This window comes from Suricata suricatta, chromosome 10 (genome assembly GCF_006229205.1).
Source record: "Suricata suricatta isolate VVHF042 chromosome 10, meerkat_22Aug2017_6uvM2_HiC, whole genome shotgun sequence".
Taxonomy (NCBI): Eukaryota; Metazoa; Chordata; class Mammalia; order Carnivora; family Herpestidae; genus Suricata; species Suricata suricatta.
In genome coordinates, this window is record NC_043709.1 from 57164500 (window position 1) to 57187240 (window position 22741).

The 22741-nt window shown below is 40.6% G+C and overlaps 2 protein-coding genes across 2 annotated transcripts in view; one reads left to right on the top strand and one right to left on the bottom strand.

Moving 5' to 3' along the window:
- Positions 1 to 58: 58 nt before the first annotated feature.
- Positions 59 to 2562, bottom strand: ORMDL2 (ORMDL sphingolipid biosynthesis regulator 2). Its single transcript, XM_029954571.1, has 4 exons — positions 2455 to 2562; positions 1391 to 1565; positions 1079 to 1230; positions 59 to 548 (listed from the first exon to the last, which is right to left on the bottom strand). Exons 2-4 carry the CDS (start codon positions 1562 to 1564, stop codon positions 413 to 415), a joined length of 462 nt encoding a protein of 153 aa, XP_029810431.1. The 5' UTR covers position 1565; positions 2455 to 2562; the 3' UTR covers positions 59 to 412.
- A 78-nt stretch (positions 2563 to 2640) lies between these two features.
- Positions 2641 to 22741, top strand: part of SARNP (SAP domain containing ribonucleoprotein) — a 46751-nt gene continuing 26650 nt past the window's right edge. Inside the window, exons 1-7 of the mRNA XM_029954570.1 lie at positions 2641 to 2905; positions 13424 to 13523; positions 15122 to 15168; positions 15381 to 15448; positions 19178 to 19229; positions 20527 to 20600; positions 21050 to 21078. Of these exons, the coding sequence (XP_029810430.1) occupies positions 2870 to 2905; positions 13424 to 13523; positions 15122 to 15168; positions 15381 to 15448; positions 19178 to 19229; positions 20527 to 20600; positions 21050 to 21078 (406 nt within the window). The 5' untranslated portion in view covers positions 2641 to 2869. The remainder of the gene's footprint in view (positions 2906 to 13423; positions 13524 to 15121; positions 15169 to 15380; positions 15449 to 19177; positions 19230 to 20526; positions 20601 to 21049; positions 21079 to 22741) is intronic.

A 22741-nucleotide genomic window follows, 5' to 3' on the forward strand; every position in this document is an offset into this window, starting at 1 on the left:
TGTTCCCAGTCTTATGAGGAGTTCCCCTACCCTTCATGCTGACCACACTGTAGTCATATCTGGAAAAAAAAAAAAAGATCTTTATTGTAAGGAAAATACATAGCAAAACAGAGCTGGAAGGTAGTAGGAGTGGAAGATCTAGAAAAACTTAATCACCAAACAAGCTGCCCAAACATGGCTTCCTACTGTGGAAGAAAGTGATTTGGCCCTTCTCTTTCTCACCTTTTCCTGATTCAAAGAAACCTGCTGTTAACTGGGCTGAGCCCAGGGAGCCCCATTTTCCTATCTGTTCTCTTCTTGGGAGTTTGGGAAAGGTTGCATAGTTCTCAGGCTTTCAAGATACAGAAGACAGTATGGAGAAGGAAAGGATGTTAACAGCCCTTTGGTCCAGTGTCATCCCCAGCCCCATCCCTCAGTATTTGTTGATGCCAAAGAGACGAACCCCATGGAATTGCGGTAACTTAGGCAGCAGTACACTGAGCAGTGAGGCTGTATTGATGAGGAAGTGAGCAGTATCATACTTGGTGTAGAAGCTGGCCAGGAGGTAGCTGTGGAGAGAAGAAATGGGTTGAGTGCAAGTTGGCCTTCCCTGTCCATATTTATGCCTTTCCAGTGACGTTCTCTTTTACTTTAAATGACCATTTATATTGCATTAGTCCTAGAATATCTGAAAATATTCTGGTTAACAGTATTGTTGGGGAGATAATCAGATAGCACTTTTAACTGGAGATTAAGTTAGAGTGCTTTTTAATTGTTAATGACGTGGCGAATGACACCTGAAGCCTATATGACAGCGTCCCTTTGCTTCCATTCCCTACAGTAAGTTTTCTCCATTTATATAATTTCTGCTTTATTTATTCACTTCCTTTGGAAGTGTAAAACCATTTGGTTTTACTTAGTGTTTTCTTAGTCCTTTCTCCATTCTCTTACCACCAAAGGGACAGCAAAGAAAACCTATTTACTGCCTTCCACTTCTTACTGCTCTTCCTAGATTTAGAACATACCATAGTATCTTCAAAGGGCTTGAGTATTTTAAAGCTTCCCTGTGGGGGTTTCCGTATCTCCCCCATGGACTCACAGTACTATAGGAGAGATGCTGAGGAATTTGCGGGAAGAGGTAAATTGGAGTCCGTAGTCCATCTGTTCCCAGTGTGTCAGTAGCCGAGCCTTTCCTTGGTCAGGGGTCTCAAAGGGTGTCCCTTTCACCGTATGTAAGAAGACATACATAGCCTGGGGAGAGGGATAGGGCAGTGTGAGGAGGCAGAAAGTGGTCCTTCAGCCCAGGAATTACATGGAGATCCTCAAAGGAAGACATACATCCCCAAATGGTGATTCTGGTTTTGGTTGGGGCAGGCCTGGGTTAGGTATAAGGGTGCGGTTTTGTGCTCACCAAGTTATGGATGACGTTGGTCAGGGTCCAGACAACAGGAATGCTGAAGAAGGGGATGCTGAGTAGAACCACATGCAGCAGTCCTACCAAGATGATGTAGGCCAGCCAGATGCCCCGGCTATTCATCACTCGAGTGTTGGGGTTCACTTCGCTGTGTGCCACCCCTACATTCATCCTACCACAGTGGGGGATCAGGCAGGAGTCCTACTCAATTTCCTCTCAACCTCTCTTAGTTTGTTCCCCCAAGTTGTCTCCTGAATAATCCAAATCCCCTGAACTCTATTGGGGATGAAAGAACTTCCTCATTGTGCACAAAGGAAAAACTGAAGACTTCGGGAAGAAAAAAGACAAGACGGGTACTCTTTACTCTGATCCTTATACTTCCAACTGTAACTTGAAGGGGTGCGCCTAGGCTTGGGGCAGGGACTTCAGGCAGCAAGGGAAACAAGTATCTCACTTTCCTGAAGAAGTTTATAAGGAATCATGATGAGGTTACGTACACTACAATTTCATTAGAGGACCATGGGAAACAAGGAACCACTGAGAAACGTTGAGGTAGTAAAACTACTCTAATCCCCACCTTTTCCTCCGGGGCCTGCCGGTCCTGTCTCTCACCCCTTGGCATGCGAGCAGGCAGCATCCCAATTCCTTCTCTCAAGCGTTGGGCGCTCCCAAGTATTTACCCAGGGCTTTTGGATTGAGCTAGGAAGGGACCTGAGCTCAGCATCCTGAGAGATGAAGCCCTATCCTCGATTCCAGGGGCGGCTCTGAGCGTCTGACCCTGGCTCCCGGAAGTCGTGCTAGCTCTAAACTTGATGCCAGTTTGGGAAGCAGATCTTGTTCCTCCCCCTTACCTAAATTCCTTAAACCTCGGTATTGAAGCAACCCCAGGCTCCTCCCAGCTTCCCTCTCTCGTTTGTCGTTCATTGGCTGTCCTCATGGCTCTCGTCAGAGCGCCTCTCTCGGTATTTAATTCGCCGCTGCTCTGTCTCCCGTCCCCCCACCTCCTTCGCCCCTCACCATATTCCCACAGCACCCCTTTCCAGTCGGCCGGCCGCCCCTACCTGCTGGCTTCACAAGCCCGCAGAGCTCGAGGCGCGGCACTCGCTTCTACACCTGTGGTCTCCAGGAAGGAGCCGCCCCCGCCCAGCTGCGCTCTTCCTATTAGTAGAGCAGAATCAGCGCTGCCTCCACCCATTGGTTGGCAGTTTGCAACGGAGCTGCGCAATTGGTTTCCATTTCCGCCGGTCGGGACGTGCGGAACCCGCCCCTCTCCCTGTTCCACCTTTTGAGAGAGGTGGGGAAAGCTGCCTGGAAGAGCGAGAGTGACGTCAGCTATTGACTAATGGGAAGAGCTGATAGTGGAAGGTGGGAGTAAGAGTGACAGCGATTGGTCGGCCCCGGTTGTCGGCGCCTAGGCGGGAGCTCCGGGAAGCAGAGGCAGCGGGTGGGGGCCTAGTGGACTGGAGGGGTCACAAGATGGCGGCGGAGACGGTGGAGCTCCATAAGCTGAAGGTACCGTGAGGCGGGGAAAGGTTGAGTTGGACTTTGGTGGGGACTGAATTCTGCCAGGTGGCTTGCGCCTCCTCCTACGTGTTCACCTTGCAGGCTTTCCCACTTCGGTTTCTGGCTCCCGCCGTAGTTCTTTTCTTTTGTGCCTCCCTTCGTCCCCGCTACGCCTTCCTCAATTTCCCATTTCTCCGCACGGTTTTAGAGTATCTTTGTTAGTTGGGCTCTTTCTTCATCGCTGTCTCATCTGTGTCACTTTCCTACTGGGTGTGCAAGTGCTTTCAACCTGTTATACTCCCTTCTCGTTTCTCGTCAGAGCTGCATTACGTCAGTGGTCCCCTCTTTGCCCCGTGCCGGAGGCAGGACCTCTGTTTCTTCCTTGGGTTGATGCTTTCCAGTCCGTTGTCAAAAGCTGCGATTCCCGTTAGCAGATGGCGCCTTTGTGTTTTTTACCCATCCAAGTCTTAAACGGGATTCAGAAGATGCTTCCACTCCTTTTTTTAGGTGGGGTCACGCCTTCGGAGCTAACTTTGAAATCTGAGGAGAGGCCTTAGAAACTAGGCCTCTCCGAGGAAGCCAGGGGTTTCGAGACCTGAAGGGTAGTAAAGGGCCAGATATGTCCGATTGAAAGTTTCTCGAATTCTCCCACACGCTTCTCCCTGCCCTCCAGCCTTACCCCCTACCCCTACCCCTACCCCTGGCCTCTAGAGAGACAGCTCCGTCATAGCTGTTAATATTTTGGGAAAGCATTTCCGAGGTTAGCTCTCTCTTTCCATATCACGTCGCAGATGGACCCGGACCCTGCATCTCTTGGTGTCACCGCTGGGTGACACTCTCAATCACAGGGCGGTTTTAAGTTGTATCTTTGAGGAATGTTTGTAGCTTCCACGAGATTATTATTTTTCTAGAAGAAAAGAATAGTCATTTTAGGGTGAATTAAGAGACTATCTTGTTTAGTTGTCCAGTTATGGTTTCTCTAGTTTAACCAGATGTTTGGTCGTGTTTTGGTCACATCATCCTGGGAACCTTGGACAAACCAGGCTGGTTTAGCCAAAGCTAAAAATGATCCTTTAAAGCTTGATGAGCTGGGAAAAAAGCATAAGGAGAAAGAGTGTAGGAAGGATGGACACATAATAGTTGACACCAGTAAGCCTTTCTCTGAAAACTGGTTTCTTACTCATGGATTCTAAACCGCGCTAGTGGGTTTCCGTGGATCATGGAGTTACTGTTAAATTGGTGGCACTGAAATGTGTAGATCATATTTGTGGTCTCCTAATATGACAAATAAAAAAATTGAGTAACCACCTGTGTCATAAGTGTACTTACTTAAGTAAATTGTGTTCTGCCGTAATGTCGTGTATGTTATAAAACATGCACAGAAAAAGGTTTGAATGAGTAAGATAAAAAGGAAATATGAATAGAAGATTTAATATTTTCTTTTTATTTTACTTTTGAAATCCCTGGAGTAAGTGCCTTTATGGATTTTGTGTTGGTTTATGGAGTGATTCTTTCCATGAGATCTGTTTCATCAGGTCTGTGTTAAATTTGATTTTGATAGGGTAATGTCCCCTGACCTGATTTCAGGTTTTATAGTCTGAGAAAACGTGAGGCACTCCGGACAGCCTAAAAAAGATTCACTCTTTTAATCACATTTGCTTGTCTTTGCTTTTTCTCTAGAACACTTCTTAACCTTTTGGAGGTCACAGATATCTTTGAAACTCTGATGAAAGGTATGGACCCTTTCCCCAGGAAAAGGCATGTACACATACTTTGCATGCGATTTGAGGGGCTTCATAAAACTACTTATAGTAGCCCTGAGGAGTCCATGGACCTCTGGTTAAGAACCTATGCGTTTAATTCTGACTTGTGGGACAATTAATGTTTGGTTCCACTGTTGATCTTGATGGAGTGATCCTGACTTTTGGATTGACTTAGAGTTTTATCTCTTTTAAAAACTCTTCCCAGTTTTATAAAGAGAATTTGGGGCTTTAGTATGGAGTCCCAGAGAAAAGAAACAAGCTTTGAAGTAAGAGGGAAAAATATTATCTGAATTGATATGTAAGTCCATATTGACAGCAAATTTCTGAAGATTTTGTAGAAATGTAGTCATTCTAACACAGTTGGAAAGAGACTGAGTGTGGATGAAAATACCTTGAATTGTAATAGTACCAAATTTAGTCAATGAAGGAAGGGACTACTGCAGAGGAGAGAACCACAAGGGTGTATAGTGTCAGAGTGTTGAGAACAGCAAGATATTTGTAATATTCAAGCATAAAGCGCATATATGTTGGTGGTTGAAGATAGTTTGGAAAGGAAAGCAGATGAACTGTGTAACCATACAGGTAGAATGGAGTGATATTGAAAAAGGCCTTCTGACTTCTGTAAGGTTTTTGCGTTTTGTTGTGCAGGCGGAAGGTGAGGAGCCTTTGAAACTTTGAAAGAAAGAGCTCTTATGATCAGTCGTTGTGTTTTTGGCAGTATGAAGGATGGGGTCTGGAGAGGGAGAGATTTTTACTAAGTAGATTTTATTATAGCAGTCAGTCTGCTGTTTAAAAACCTTTTAATTAGAGGGGTGTCTGGGTGACTCATTTGGGTAAGAGTCTGACTCTTGATTTCGGCTCAGGTCATTCATTATCTCACAATTCGTGAGTTGGAGTCCTGTGTTGGGCTCTGGACTGACAGTATGGAGCCTGCTTGGGATTCTCCCTTTCCATCTGTCTCTTCCCCTCCCTGCTTGTGTACATCCTCTCTCTCTCAAAATAAAAACTTAAGAAAACAATTTTTAATTATTTTCTTAACCCATTTCTCCAGTTAGTTTCTTATACTCCCAACCACTGTGGCTTTATTTCATTTTATTCCTCAGAGTGGCTATATTCATTAATTATCAACACTTAGCATTTACTATGCTGCAAAGTCTGTTTAAAGCTACTTACATACACATATGTTAACTGATGTAATTTACCTATAAGGTAAATGCCTCTTCTCCTCATTTCAGAATGAGATAAATGGAAGCCCAGAGAGGTTAACTGAGTAACTTGCCCCTAGGTTGCACAGCTAATTAGTGGTGGCTCGAATCCAGGTAGCCTGTCTCTAAATTTGTGTTCCTTTTTTTTTTTTTTAATGTTTTTTATTTATTTTTGAGAGACAGAGACAGTGCAAGCAGGGGAGGGTCAGAGAGAGTGGGAGACACAGAATCTGAAGCAGGCTCCAGGCTCCAAGCTGTCAGCACAGATCCTGACGCGGGACTCGAACCCTCGAACCGTGAGATCATGACCTGAGCCGAAGCTGGACGCTTAACCAGCTGAGCCACCCAGGCGCCCCAAATTTGTGTTCTTAATCATTGCACTACTGCCTTTCTTTATCTCCAAACCCAGAACTGTTAATACATGCTTTTGGCTGCTCCTGCCACTCCCATCCCCCATATCTTTGTCTAATTAACTAATTAACTACTAGTTCCCTTTGGATATTGGCCAAACATCATATACCCAAGGAACACTTAGGTAGGATAACTTCTCCATATCTATGCACATGATCAGACCACTTTTTAAATGCTTTCATAGGACCCTGTACTTTTTTTATTTTTTTAAGTAGACTCCATGCCCAATGTGGGGCTTAAATTCACAAACACCCCTGAGATCAAGAGTCAGTGTTCCACCAACTGAGCCACCCAGGTGCCCTGTACCGTGTACTCTTTTATTTAAACATTATGTTTATGATCATTGATTGCCTTCTTACCAGATTGTAAACTTCATGTGGGCAAGAACTCTTTCTCTTTTGTTTATGGTTATTTCCTTGTATCTAAGATAATGCTTGATAGAGCAGTAACTGTCAAATGAATAAACTTAGATCTGAAATAAGGTAGTGGCTATTAGAATGGGAAGAAATTTGAAAGAAATGTGGGACATAAAACAAAGTATTTATAGATCAGTTAGATGTGGGAGAATTGAAAGACGAATCCAAGGTTTGAGTAGTCTAGGTTGAGAGGAGAAGCAGCAGCGAGTTTTGTGCAACAGAGAAGATAAGTTCAGTTTTTGGCTTAAGGGTCTTTGAGATTTGCACATGGAGCTGTCTAATAGTTGCAAATGTGGGTCTCTGGTTCAAGAGCTGAGAGCTGATAGGAAAGGTTTGGAACTTATGCAAAGTACTTATGGAGTTCCTACCATGTATCAGCTACCATCGGCTCTGGACATAGAGCAGTGAACAAAGCAGATAAAATTCTTGCTGCATGGAGTTTATATTTTACTGGGGGAAGTCTCTAAATAAAATTTATAGTATAGTTCTCTGTAGAGAAAAATAGTAAAGGGATTAGATGGTAGTACAGTGGGACTAAAGGCACTAACATTTTAAAAAGGATGACTAGGGAAGGTCTCGGTGAGAAGACAGTGTCAAAGCAGAGACTTGGATATGAAGGAGTGAGTCTTATGCAAATTTTATAAGGGGATGTTATAGGTGATCATTAGAACTCTGGCTTTTACCCTTGAGATAGGAAACCAATGGGGGATTTCTGAATAGAGAAATGACATGTTCTGACTTGTGTTTTTTTTTCTCCTGATTTAAAAGATCACTCTGGATACTTTGTTGAGAGTAAACTATAATGATGTGCAAGGACTAAGAGTTTTTACAGTAAATCTGTATGAAAGACCAGAAAGGGTTAGATTCTGGATATGCAGTATTCCCTCCCCATCCCCCATTCATAGGGGTTTTGTTCCAAGACCCTCAATGGCTGCCTAAAATCTAATGTATGGAAACCTACATATATGTTTCCTATAAACACATACTTATAATAAAGTTTAATTTTATTGTTTGTTTATTGTTATTATTATTTTTTTAACACTCATTTTTGAGAGACAGCCCAAGTGGGGGTGGGAAGAGAGAGGGAAGGGGACATGGAATCCAAAGTGGGCTCCAGGCTCTGAGCTGTTAGCACAGGCCCCAACGCGGGACTCAAACTCACAAGCCCTGAGATCATGACCTGAGCTGAGATTGGACGCTTTACCAACTCAGCCACCCAGGCGCCCCATAGCGCTTAATTTTTAAATTAGGCACAGTAAGAGATTAACACAGGAACTAATAGAATAATTACAATATACTGTAATAAAGGTTATGTGAATGTGGTCTCTCTCAGAATATCGTATTATATTCCTCCTTATGATAATGTGAGATGATAAAATGTCTACATGATGAGATGAAGTGAGGTCAGTGATGCAGGCATTGTGACATAGTGCTAAGCTATTATTGACCTTCTGATGATGTGTCAGAAGGAGGATCATGTACTTCCGGACTACAGTTGTCCCGGGGTAATTGAAATCACCGAAAGCAAAACCATGGATAGGTGGGGGACTATTGTAATGTTATGTATTTGTTTTATTTATTTATTTTTGATACAGAGAGACAGAGCATGAAAGGGGGAGGGGCAGAGAGAGAAGGGGACACAGAACCAGAAGCAGGCTCTAGGCTCAGAGCTTGCTGTCAGCACAGAGCCTGACATGGGGCTCGAACCCACGAACGTGAGATCTGACCTGAGCCGAAGTTGGACGCTTAACCGACTGAGCCACCCAGGCGCCCCTGAATTTTTTTTTTAATGTTTACTTGTTTATTTTGAAGGGGGAGGGGCAGAGAGAGAGAGAGAGAGGGAGAGATGACCTGAGCCATAATCAAGATGGACACTTAACCTGACTGAGCCACCCAGGTTCCCTGGGGGACTACTGTATTTTAAAGTGAAGCTGACAGGATTTGCCAATGATTGGATTCTGAGGTTGAAAAAGCTTTTGAGGGGAGCCTAGGTGGCTCAGTTGTTAGGTGTCCAACTTTAACTCAGGTCATCATTTCACAGTTCGAGCCCCGAGTCAGGCTCTGTGCTGTCAGCTCAGAGCCTGGAGCTCCTTTGAATTCTGTGTCTCTCCCCTCTCCCCCCCCCAAAGCCCCTCCGCTGCTTGTGCTCTCACTGTCTCTCAAAAATAAACACAAGAAAGAAAGAAAGAAAGGGAGGGAGGGAGGGAGGGAGGGAGGAAGAAGAAAGAAAGAAAGAAGGAAAGGGAAAGGGAAGAAAAGAAAGGAAAAGAAAGAAAAAGCTTTTGATACAGATGGAATGGGAAGAAGGCCAAAGGAGCCTTACTGAATATCAATATTTACAGGGAGAGGGAAGAAGAGCTAGCAAGGAAAAGATACAGAGAGGGGTGCCTCGGTGGCTCAGTCAGTTAAGTGTTCGACTCTTAATTTCGGCTCAGGTCATGATATCAGAGGTCATGAGTTAGTGCTCCATGTCACAGGCTCCTCAGTGATAGTGCAGAGCCTGCTTGGGATTCTTTTTCTCTCCCTCGTTCTGCCCCTGCCCTTCTCGTGCGTGTGTGCACGTGCTCTTTCTCAAAGTAATAAATTTAAAAAAAAAGCATATTAAAAAAAGGAGGGAGATAGAGCTTGTGCATGAGAGCAGTGACAGCATCTTGATAGTTAAGATAGAGCTTAAATCAAAGAGCCTGAGCTGGCATATTCTCTCTACTATGTTTTAGCTGTGTGATTATTAAGCAAATTTTTGAATCTCTTTAAGCTTCATTTTCTTAATTTCTTATTTTATAAAGCGGGGTTGTACTACTAATCACATAGATTGGTTGTGAGGATTAAGTGAGGAAATCACATTCAAAGTACTTAACGCTATGGGGGGAGGCCCTGGGTGGCTCAGTTGGTTAAGTGTCTGAATTCAGTTCAGGTCATGATCTCAAGGTTTGTCGGTTCTGAACCTGGAGCCTACTTCATATTCTTTATCTCCCTCTCTCTCTGCCCCTCCCCTGCTCATGCTGTCTCTCTCTGTCTCTCTCTCTCTCAAAAATAAATAAAACACTAAAAAAAAAAAAAAAAAAGAACTGTGAGATCATGACCTGAGCTGAAGTCAGACAACCAACCAACTAAGCAACCCAGGCGTCCTGACTTTTTTTTAAAATAGCCTTATTGACATATAATTCACATACCATAAAATTCCCTTAATATGCTTTGCTTTTGATATAGTCTTTTAAAAAAAGTTTAAAGTCAAATGTATATAAAAATGGGTAAGATTTAATAAATTACATCTTAGTCTTAAAAAAGTTTTTGTTCTACTACGAATGTAATTGTACCAAAATGTAAAGTGTGAAAGGAAATGAGTAGAACCCACATTATAATAACTAAAGTAGTACAACGATATGTAAAAAACTATATGTAACAACCTCATTTGGCCAGAAAGGGGACATGGAGATGCTGAGAAAACCACTGAATGAGCCAAAGATCTGGGGTTAGGTACTGGGAACTAGTGGGGGCTGAGATTTCAGTGACCAGAGGCAATAGCAGGGCCAGTGGTCAGCAGTGATAGAGGCTATCCATACTACACTACCATTTATACCAATTTGTAAGTTCTAAGTCTAGACCAGACCATACCAACTCTGAGTCTTTTTGCATCCTATGCAAAAACCATCACTGTCCATTTCCCTGTCAGCTAGGAGTTTCTGTAAACCTTGCCTATATTTTAGCCACAATTTGGGGAAGGAAAGAGAAGGGAGGAACAACTCTGTTAGAAAGTTGAGCTTTATTTTTTTAATTTTAATTTTTTTTAATGTTTACTCTTGAGAGAGAAGACAGAGTGTGAGTAGGGGAGGGGCAGAGATAGAGGGAGACCCAGAATCTGAAGCAGGCTCCAGGCTCCCATCTGTCAGCACAGAGCCTGACACGAGGCTAGGACTCATGAGCTGTGAGATCATGACTTGAACCCAAGTCCGATGCTTAACTGACTGAGCCACCCAGGCATCCCTAATTTTAATATATTTTTTCAATTAGGCTCCATGCCCAACGTGGGTTGTGAACTCAACCCTGCATATTGGGGCGCCTGGGTGGCTGGGTCGGTTAAACCTGACTTTGGCTCAGGTCATGATCTCACATTTGAGGGTTTGAGCCCCGCTTCGGGCTCTGTGCTGACAGCTCAGAGCCTGGAGCCTGCTTCAGATTCTCTGTGTGTATCTCTCTCTTTCTGCCCCTCCCCCTCTCATGCTCTATCTCTCTCTGTATCAAAAATAAATAAAACATTACAAAATTTTTTAAAAAATAAATAAAGGGTTGCATATTCTAGGAGGTACTTGGGTGGCTCCGTTGGTTAAGCGTCAGATTTTGGCTCTGATCATGATCTCACAGTTTGGGGGTTCTTGGAACCTGCTTTGGATTCTGTGTCTCCCTCTCTGCCCCTACCCTGCTCATGCTCTGTCTCTCAAAAAATGAATAAACGTTAAAAAAAAAAAAAATAGAGAGAGAGATGGACATTCTACCAACTGAGCCTGCAAGACACCCCAGAAAGTTGAACTTTGAATTCTCTGAATATTTGCCAAAAGCGTTACTTTAATTGGGTTGGGGGGGCAGTTATGGAGGCTTCTGAGGAAGATAAGGGGTTACAAGAAATAAAGAAGTTGTATTGCTTTGTAAATAACCAACCAGCACCTCCTAAACCCACATACAAATGATATATTTAAAATGACAGATGTCTAAGTACTGGGCTTACATAAGATTTTCTTCTATACTTTTCAGAATTTTTAAACCAGTCTACAGTGAACAATACTTTTGTAAGGAAAAAAACTTTTTAAACTGTAACTGAAATCAAAAGCCTTGTTCTCCAGGAAGCTGAAAGGAAATGAGGGAACAAAATACCTTAGGAAAGGTCTAGATTTTTAAGAAATGGACCTTAGAAATCACTTAGAGTCTAGATTTTTGATTAATACTATTCAGAGTATGATCTGCAGGCCAGTGCTGATCCATGAACTGTTACTGATTAGTGAGGACATAAGTTCAAAAAAAATTAAAGAAACAAACAAACAAACAAGCTTACAGAGGTTTGGCATTAGTGCTCCCATCTAAACATGTGATCATTTTTCCTAGCAGTCAGTTTTTACTATTTTTTATAAAAGTATGAGTCCATCTTGTTGGAATGTTATAAAAAGTTGGCAGCCCCATCAGTTTGCTCAATTAAAAATATTCTGATCTGTGAAATTCAGAAATCTGAGAAGCAGTGATTCTAATTTTGTCTAATCTTAAGTGTTTTAACACTTATGAAGTGCTTACCAGCTGCCAAACGCTATTGTAAATGGTTTACAAATATTTTCTGACTTAATCTTCCTAACAACCCTATGGTATAGGCACTATTGCATTATCCCCATTTCTTAGGAAATTGAGGCACAGAGAAGTTAAGTTAATCAACCAAGGTTACACAGCTGTAAGTGGTAAAGCTGGAATTTGAATTCAGGTGACTTTAAAAAAGGTCATTCCACACTTTTCATGGGTGATTTACCTACCATGTTTCTCAATAGAGGGTGCTGTTGGTTTGTTGAGTAGGACAGTTCTTCACATAATATCCCTGCCTGCCTGACTTACTCAATGAATGCTCCACTTGCCCAATCATTGTGGGGGGCGGGGGGAAGAAGCTCCCCTCTCCAGTCTCAAATGTTCCTTTGGTTGAAGACTTCTAGTGATGCCCAGCATATTCCCTTAATTGTAAAGTTCTTTCTTATGTAGGGATCTGCTTTCTGACTTCTGGTTGGTCTTCTTCCAGTGCACGTCTGTTTGTGCAGTGATCTGCATATAGGATTTCTGGAGCTTTCCTTTTCCTGCTTGTTCTCCTTGGATCAGCATGTCATTATACTTCTTAAAATAAGAATCAAATAAATAATCACTTAATGTATTTTCACTTACCATAATCTGGAATTACTTTAGCAGCAAATCATACTGTTAACCCTCTTTGTACTTGTAATCCTCTAAAATTCTGAGGTCTGTATCCTTTGAGTTACTTGTTGAGTTAGATCTTCCTCATCTGGTTTTTGAACAATTTAAGTTTTGAATATAAATGTAATAAATTACATATCCATATACATAACAGGTATACCTGTTCCTTCTAAATTGAATCTTTTTGGCTCATTGTTCTCTCTGAAGAGATCTCCTCCCTGCCCTCCCCACCTCTTAGTTCTGTCAGTAATCTGTTGATCCTTCCTCCTGTTGTGTACAAAATTGATAAACATACCTTTTACATGTTTAGTCGAGTTACTGATTTAAAACTCTTCCACAGAACTCTGTGACATGCCATTAGGTATTTTTTTCATTTTGACATAGATTCTTTGATTGATTCATTGTTGACATTAAACTAGCTAATACATTTACCTAATTCTTCAGTGATCAGGGCTGTATGCATGTGTATAGTAGACTGCAGTAAAGGATTTGGGATAATAGTAAGAAGAATCTGCTTTTAAGTAATTAGGTTTTCTACTTAAAGGTTCTTTTTTTTTTTTAATTAAAGTAGGACACTTATTCTTTACCATCTATTAGAAAAGTCCTCTTGCATATTGAATATTGTTATAGGGAAGTGGACCATCTTTGTGGATCTTGAGGCTTGGTGTAGTTAGGTGCAGTAGTTTGGAATTGAACTTTTCGTTTTTTCTTTATTGTGAGAAGTACTTTTGTTTGTTTTTTTTGTCACCAGCTTCATTCTGTTAACTAAGGAAAAGCTTTATTCTTTTTTCTCAGCTTGCTGAACTAAAGCAGGAATGTCTTGCTCGTGGTTTGGAGACCAAGGGAATAAAACAAGATCTCATCAACAGGCTCCAGGCATATCTTGAAGAGCATGGTGAGTGCTTTGTAGAGGCAGAGTAATATGAATGAGGGGATTAATTTTTAGGCTCTGGCGTATGTAAGATTTCTTTTTTCCTTTACATTGTTAGTGATGTAAGCTCTTAATTAACTGTGTCAAGAAAACTCTTTGATCATCTAAATTAGTGGTTATAATATAAAGAAATACACCCCTCCCCTCTTTTTAAGACATTAAGTTTATTTCAGCAAATGATTGAAAAGGAAGTGTGAGAAAACAAGTATCATTAGACGGCAAATTAGAAGATTTGAATTCTGAGTCCTCTTATGACAAATTTAACAGTCACTATTTACATGACTAGGTGTCTGTTCTGATCTAGGAAATGAGACAAATGTTTCCACCCTTGAAATTCTTTTATTCTTGTCTCTTCTAGCTTAGACATTCTGTAATTCTGCCTTTTTAAAAACAAGCAAAACTAGCTTTAGTTAAGGCATGTTATCATCCCAGGCTGTATAAGTCCCTGCTCTAATTTTTATTTATTCCCTTTTATTCTCAGTTCTTTTACCTCAACTCCCTTAGGCAGCTGTTCTAATATGCTTGATATGTCATTTTTATCTTTGTCCTTATAAACCATATAGTGTTGTTTGGAATATAATATTTTTGTAGAATTGGCCTTAACTTCTTGCTTTTTTTCCCTAAGTTCTGTCTTTTGAGACTTATTTGTAAGGACTGTGGCTGTTTGATCACCTAGTCTCTTAATTCAAATTCCTGCCTGGTGTTCTGCCATGTATGGAATCTACCACATTTTACTTTAATTCACCTGATGATAGACACCTATATTGTCTCCCGGACTACTTTCATCTTCCTTTGTGTTTCTGTGTGAGAGTTTATACCCAGGAATGGGATTGCTAATTAATATCTATTTATAAATTTATATTTGATCTGATTAAGAATTGCCAAATTATTTTTCAGAATTGCTGTATAAATCTACTCTCATCATCAGTGCATGAGGGTTCTTGTATTTCCTCCACACATTGAAACTTTGCATTGTTCCATCAAATGGCTTAATTTTTGCTAATCTGCTGGTTCAATATACATTCCTCTATTAAAATGTTTGAACATTTCTTGTGTTCACGGTTTTTTTGGCTTTTGCCTTTGCTGTTTTTCTGTTGGTGTTCCCATAATTCACTAGTTAGTTTGCAGAGATTTATTTTACTATTCCCTTGTTGGTTTTAGACACAAGTACCTTCTTTGTCATTTGTTTCTTTTTCCATGGTGTCCTTCCTTAGTTTTGGGAAATCTGCAATTTTTCATATATTACTTTTGCATCAGGGTTTTTTCCAAAAATCCTTCCCTACCACTAAATCTTAAAGATATTCTCCCACATTACTTGTTTTACTAATGTTATAGTTTGACTTCACCACAGTTTTTCAGTCCAACTGGAGTTCAACTTTGTATTAATGTTAAAGAATACTGTCTTGTCTTCTCCATGTGGAACAGATTTTATGACCATCATTTCTACCTTCTATTATTGAATATTATTTTGGGAAAGCAAAATGATTATAATTTTAGCCTAAGTACAGTGATCAAGATGGTTTTTTAGCAGGACTTGACCTGAATATTTTAATATTCTTTAGCTGAAGAGGAGGCAAATGAAGAAGATGTACTGGGAGATGAAACAGAGGTGAGTTGGAGAATAAGGTTAGTCACTGTGGCTGCTACCTTGGCCACATTGCTTAACATCAATCATTAGAGCGCTCAAATGCTAATTTGTTAGGGGAGTCCAGAGGGGGAATGAAGGGTCTGAAAAATTGGTTCATTTTTAAGTTCTCATATTCTTTTATTGATGGGTATTTACTATTGATTTATATTAACCATTGTTTCATTTGGTTTTAGGAAGAAGAACCAAAGCCCATAGAACTGCCTGTCAAAGAGGAAGAACCCCCTGAGAAAACTGTTGATATGTAACTATCCCTTTTTTAAGACAGTTCTGGGTCTTTTACTCTGTTTACCTTTTATATATTCCCATTGGTTCGTTTGTTTTTTCTTCCTCCCTCCCTCCCTCCCTCCCTCTTTCTTCCTTCCTCCCTCCCTCCCTTCCTTCCTCCCTCCCTCCCTCCCTCCCTTCCTCCCTTCCTCCCTCCCTTCCTTCCTTCCTTCCTTCGTTATTTATTTTGAGAGAGAGTGAGTAGAGGAGGAGCAGAGAGAGGGAGAGAAAGAATCTCAAGCAGGCTCTGTTGCTGTTCAATCCAGTGAACCATGAGATCATGACCTGCGCTGAAATCAAGAGTCAGAGACTTAACTGACTGGGTCACCTATGTTCCTCCTCATTTGCTTTTTCATTTCTCATTAGATCATTTTCGGAAGAGTCTACTTCATTTCAAGTACATGGTCCCAGTGAAGCAAAGTAGTATGTCTCTGGGTTATGTAATAGATAATTAGGACCAGGAGACTTCAAGCCCAGAGTTTAGTTCTAGCCTTTGAGGTGGCACCATGATAGGTGATTCTTTCTCCATCTAGAGAATCATATAAATTCTCTGTATATAAGGAATTTTATAAGAAGGGAGGGTGCTGAGCAGAGATTATATTTCTCAGGTAGCATTGTATTTTCTGTTCCTTTTTGATTTATGGTGGGGGGAAAGGAGGACAAAGTACTAGACTGGGAGGTGGATCTTGATTCATTTATCCCACAAGGTTGATAATAAAACAGACAGACAAAATGTTGATCACAAACATCTTTTTGGGGGACTGTTTCCACGAATGTCTGGCCATCTTCTACTCCACATTAATAACAGTTGAATCCTTTTTAACATTTTTGTTCCTCATAGCTATATTTATGTACTTAATTATAAAAGACCATATATGTGCTAGTGAAAATCAATACAGAGAGGAGTATATAAATAGAGAATTATATACCTCTCTTCTCCAACTGCATCTGATTTCTCAGAGGTTTTCGGTATATTCTCTTAGAATGTTTTATATGGGAGTTTGTGTAATATACAGATATATACACAAGGCATATTGTGGGTTTCTTGATTTTTTTTCAGATCTGGGGGTCTTTTTGTATCATTACATACAATGTTTTTATTTAAATGTTAGTTACAGTAGAACCTTGAATTGCAAGTAACTTGTTCTGCAAGTGTTCCACAAGATGAGCCATGTCTTACGATGAGTAGTATGTGACACCAAATGTGACATGATCACAACTGAGCCAAGGGTTCTTGAAATGGGCTTTGAAATACGAGTGCTTTGTCTACGGCCATACTACCCTGAACGCACCCAATCACATCTGAAATACTAGTGCTTTGGATTACAAGCATGTTTCCAGAATGAATTATGCTTGCAAACCAAGGTTTTACTGTATATATTAGGCAGGGTGCTAAGCATTTTACATGTATTGTCATTTAATCCTCACATCAGCTGTATGGAATAGGGGTAATTATCCTTGTAAGTGATAGGTCTCTTTTTTTAGTTGTTATTATGGGAAATTGCAAGTATATACATAAGTTATGAGAAGAGTATAATAGACCCCCATTACCTATCACCCAGATTTAATACATCAACTTAGAACCTTATTCTTTGTAGCAGCTAATAGTACTCCATTCTATAGATGAACAGTAATTTAATCAATTTCCTGTTGGTGGAAATTTAGATAATTCATATAGCAAAAAAATGCCGTGAATGTCCTTATGTAACTATTTCTATACTTATGCAAGTATGTTCCTATGGTAAACTCCTTGCAGTGGATTTTCTGCAAGAAGTGCATTTTTGTCTAATAATATTGCTTTCTAAAGCCATGTAGTTATCTTCCATCATAAGAGGTTTATGTTTATATATGTTACCTTAAGGAAATGGCTTATGGAATAGCTTTAAGTTTATTTATTTATTTTTGAGAGAGAGAATGAGTCAGGGAGTGGGAGAGAGAGAGAATCCCCATCAGGCTCCGCACTGTCAGTGCAGATATGGGGCTTGAACTCACAAACTGAGGTCATGACCTGAGCCGAAACCAAGAGTCAGACGCTTAACTGACTTAGCCACCCAGGCGCCCCATGGATTAGCTTTAAAGTACTGATGTGTTGGGGACTTTAGAGGGCTTTAATTGTTGTTAATGAATTTCTAAATAAGGGAATTGAAAGTGTGTGTGTATGTTGGAGGAGGTGATTTTGCTCTTTACAGGGATAGTCTTGGTTAGACTACAGTATGTTCAAAAAGGTTCTGGGTCCCTGTAGTTTGGAGAATGTCTTGTAAGAGACTGTGAATAGGAGAGAAATTTCTCAGTGAAGGGAAGAAATTTTCTGTGAGTTCCAAAATGTGATGTGTATTTATGGCTCGAGCTTAATTATGCCTGCCGGAGTTGGAACACAGCAGAAGGAAGCTTCCTCTCTGGGGTTCCCTTTCTACCACGAGGTGTACTGCAGTAATTGTGCTTCAGGATGGGAATGTGAAGAAAGTCATTAGCTTGAGGTTGGTGGAGAGGACTGCTCTCTTAATGGCTTTGGACTTCAAGTAAAACATTAAACTTCAGTGACCCTTTCTGCCAGAACAAGACAGAGAGAGGGCTGGAGAAGGAGGAATGACTAGGAAATGGGAAGAATTCAGGAAGTTTTTTAAAGTAAGAATATTCAGGGCAATTATGGGTGCTATGAACATTCAAAAGGAGATTCCTTTGCTTCATCTTTGGCTTGAGGTTCTCCAGAAATATGCTTCAGTTTCTAGTTTGATCTCCCCTCAACCCCCAACACCCTCCATCCTCAAACAGGGCAGTTAAATATTGTAGGATGTAGTTATGGTCAGCAGGGGGCACCCATTGCTTATCTGTCAGTTCACAGACCTCCAACAAAAGGGTGGAGAGAGTAAGTTCCTGTTCCAGAATTGCTTCCTCTGAAAATGCCATTAAACCATTACTACCTTTCAGGGCATCAAATGGGAAAAGTGTCCGGGATATTGGAACAAAGGCTGCCCATGTCTTTAAATGAGGGACCTTAATGAGACTGGTTATGACCCACAGTTTTATGGGAGTTGTTTGGTAGAGGGTTAATGCCTTTCCATTTATCCTGGGCACTTCCGAACTTTGTCTCCCGCCCCAATGGTCCCCCCTCTTTTGTTTTCTCTTAAACCTTTTGACTAGTAACTTAACATGTTTTCCTAATTCAAACTCCCCATACCCTTTTTTCTTCCCACTCCCTTTGGCATTTTTATTTGTCTCACTTTAACTGTTCCAGCTAGAGCTACAGTCCCCATGGGAGAAATAAGGGATTTGTAAAAGAAGAAAACCAGAGCTTGTAGAGCATTCCTTAATTGTTGTGACGAAAACTGAGACCTGCCATTTAAATGTGGGTTGGAGGAATAGTCATTAGTACAGAAGTAAATTTAAAGTTCCTAAAAGTAAATGAAATGGTTTCTGGTGTTCTTTGAGTATTTCTCTTCAACCCAGTGTATTTACCCAGACCTCTTTTCTGATATATTTTTTTAATACTTTATTTAGCAAAGTAGGTTAGTCTGTTATTTGAACTCATCAGTAGATGGTAGTTCAACAAATTAAAGTTCTCCTGGGTTTCATTTTTTTTTGGACTAAGGGATGGTGGAGAGAGATGGGATAGAAGACCTGATTCAGGTGAATTCTTATACATTCTAAGGCTTGGGGTTAGAATATTAGTAAATTTTCTGATTTAAAAAATTTCTTTCTTTTCCAGAGCAGCAGAGAAGAAAGTGGTAAAAATTACATCTGAGATACCACAGACTGAAGTAGGTATTCTGTTCTCTAGTAGAAAAGCAGTCTTTCTGTATGTCTCTTTTTTTTTTAACGTTTGTTTATTTTTGGGAAAGAGAAAGAGCACGAGCAGAGGAGGGCAGAGAGAGAGAGGGAGACACAGAATCCAAAGCACACTCTAGGCTTTAGGCTGTCAGCACAGAGCCTGACATGAGGCTTGAACTCATGAACTCTAAGATCATGACCTGAGCTGAAGTTGAATGCCCAATCAACTAAGCCACCAAGGTGCCCTTTTAAAATTCTATCTGGATCATCTCTTTAAAAAATTGACTCATATGCAGAAAATCAGTATTGACAAATTTTGGTATGGATACATTTTTCTACCACCTGTGCTTAGGAAAATATTTGGGTTGACCTAGTCACCTTTGAAGGCCTAGTCTTTTTGTATATAGTACTAAGGCTTTAGTGGTATCTCTCTTTAGATGTTTAGAAACTAGGATTAGAGTTTGGGAGGATTGTACCTTGGAAGAGATGAAAAATAAGGGAAGATGTTACTGTTTGATAGCTGGTAAGATTGAAATGTCTCTGTACTTCATGTCAAGATCTCTGAAGTTAGGTTCCAGTTGAGATGTATGTGGGTTGTTTTTTGTTTTCTTGTTTTGTTTTGTTTTTGGTACCTTAAAAGTAGAGATGGCATAGGACAATGCTGCCTCATTTTGATCAGCACGGGAGTTTTGACCTGCTCCGTTTCCGACCTGGGCCGGTTCACCCCTCCTTAGGCAACCTGGTGGTCCCCCGCTCCCGGGAGGTCACCATATTGATGCCGAACTTAGTGCGGACACCCGATAGGCATAGCGCACTACAGCCCAGAACTCCTGGGCTCAAGCGATCCTCCTGCCTCAGCCTCCCGAGTAGCTGGGACTACAGGCGCGCGCCACCGCGCCCGGCAATGCTGCCTCATTTCTAACTGAAAGAGTACGACTAGTGTTGGAACCAAGCTATTGCCTTTGATCGTTTTCAAAGGTCAACCAAACACAGCTTTTGTCTTTTTGGCTTTGTGCAGAATGGATTTTATTTTATTCCTTTTCTTTTGTTTTTGAGGACATGAATGTAATAATAGTCTTTCGTATTTGCTTTCTGAAAAGGTCTGTTGAATTAAGCCCTGGATGGATGCAACCTGATATCCTCCAGGATTGGCAGTATTCTCAACTTAGACCTTATAAAATATACTGATGATCCAGAGATACACACTTTTGAACAACTTTTCTCTTTAAAGAAGGAAACCAGAAATTAATTTTTGTCTTCTACTTCTTTTGTCTTTTTATCACCTAGAGAATGCAGAAGAGAGCTGAGCGATTCAATGTACCTGTGAGCTTGGAGAGTAAGAAGGCTGCCCGGGCAGCAAGGTGAGTGTCCCGAGCCTTTTAGACTGAGATAGTGATAGTATGAGGGTAGAGGGGCATGTTCCTAGGTTTTAAATATAATTACTGATTTTAAGTAGAATAGAGACCTTGCTGAAAGAAATAACTCTTTTGGCTCTGTTTGGAACATCTCTGCTGATTTGGATGTGGCAGCTATAGATTGGGTCTTATCATCAAGCAGGATTTTTGTAATAGGTGAAAGTCAGAAACTGACTTTCCCTGCAATTTTGATAAGGCTCCCTTTTAGCTTTTTCTCTAGGCTCTTGGTGAGAAAAAGAGTAAACTGAACCTCTTTCATGAGGTTGTTAGAATTAGCTAATGATTGCAAGGCTTGAGATCACAAGCAAGAAGTGCCATATGTACACTTGACACGGAGACAGACAACCAGGAGTGTGAACAGCTTCCTAAAATTTAGCTTGTTTTTCTTTCTACAGATTTGGGATTTCTTCAGTTTCATCAAAAGGTAAGAGTACAGAGACTCTTCTGAGAAAGTTGTCTTTATATTTTTACTTTTCTGTCACAACAAATGAAGACAAACTTGTTAGCTTTAGAAGCCTTTAGGAGGTTATAGCATTCACCTCTTTGCTTTAGGTAATACCATACTTAAGCCTTCCCAGCCAAATTTAGCATAGGAGGAAGTGCCAGCATTTGTTTTGGTCTTCTTGGATATCTTTAGAGAAATTCCGTTTTCTAATACCTTATTACCTATACTTATTCTGGTGTCTCAAAAATAGCATGTAATTATTGTGTGCCTGTCCAGTGTTCTACTGCCTTATGTGAGTGGTGACAAGAATAGAGTTCTTTTACTTCAACAGTCTTAACTTCTAGGAATTTACAAGAAAATAATCTTGGATATGCTTAAAGATTTAGTTAGCCATAAGGATTATCACAGTATTATTTTTAGTGACCAGTAACTGGAAACAATGTAATTTACAATAAGGAATTGGTTAAATAAATGTGTGCCATAGTATATAATAGGAGACTATGCAGATGTTAAAATGATATTGAAGAATATTTGTCAGAAAAATATTAAGTGAAAACAGATTATAAAACTGTATTTACAGTATGCTCCCTTTTTGGTAATAGAGGTGCACATATGGATAGAAAAAAGTTCGAGGGGGGGGGTGCCTGACTGAGTTAGTAGAGCATGTGACTCCCACACAGGCTCCCCTTTATCAATGGAGAGCTCAACACTGGGCTCAAACCATGAACTCTGAGATCTTGACCTAAGCCGAAATCAAGAATTGGAGACTTAACAGACTAAGCCACCTAGGCACCCCTAAGCAGCCATAATTTTAACTTACTGTAATAGTAGCTGTGGTCTTTTGTCCAGATGTGACATCTTTTTTTTTTAATATTTTAATGTTTATTTTTGAGAGAGAGACAGAGACAGAGCATGAGTAGCAGAGGGGCAGAGAAAGGGGAAGACACAGAATACAATGCAGGCTCTAGACTCTGAGCTATAAGTACAGAGCCTGACACGAGGCTTGAACTCATAAACTGTGAGATCATGACCTGAGCTGAAGTCGGATACTTAACCAGCTGAGCCACCCAGGCGCCCCTGTCTTTAACAGCTTTATTGAAATAGTCCATATTCCATATAGTTCATCCATTTAAAGCATATAATTCAATGGCTTTTTAAAAAATATATTCACAACATTGTACAACCATCACCACAGTCTAATTTTACATGTTCATTTCCCCAAAAAGAAACCCTTTACTTACTAGCAATTGTTTCCCATTCCCTCCCTCCACCCCTTCCCAAGCAACCACTTATTTTTTTCTATGTGAATAAATTTGCCTTCATATAAATGGAATTGTACAATTCTTAGCTTTTTGTGATTGGCTTCTTAGCACAATGTACTCAGGGTTCATCCATGTTGTAGAATGCATCAGTACTTCATTTCTTTTTAATGTTGGATAGTTTTCTGTTGTACGACATTTTATCTATTATCAGCTGATGGACATTGGGGTTGTTTTCACTTTTGGCTACTATGAATCATGCTGCTGTGAACAGTCACATACAAGTTTTGGTGTGGATTTATGTTTTCATTTCTCTTTGGTGTATACTGAGAAGTGGGATTACTGGGTCATATGGTAAATTCTCTGTGTAGCTTTTTGTGTAA

Coding starts and splice junctions, on each gene's coding strand:
- ORMDL2 (XM_029954571.1), bottom strand. CDS start 1,564: ATGAATGTAGGGGTGGCACACAGCGAAGTGAACCCCAACACTCGAGTG. Junction 1,231..1,390: donor CCAACGTCATCCATAACTTG/GTGAGCACAAAA, acceptor CCCTCTCCCCAG/GCTATGTATGTCTTCTTACA. Junction 549..1,078: donor AGCATCTCTCCTATAGTACT/GTGAGTCCATGG, acceptor TTCTCTCCACAG/CTACCTCCTGGCCAGCTTCT.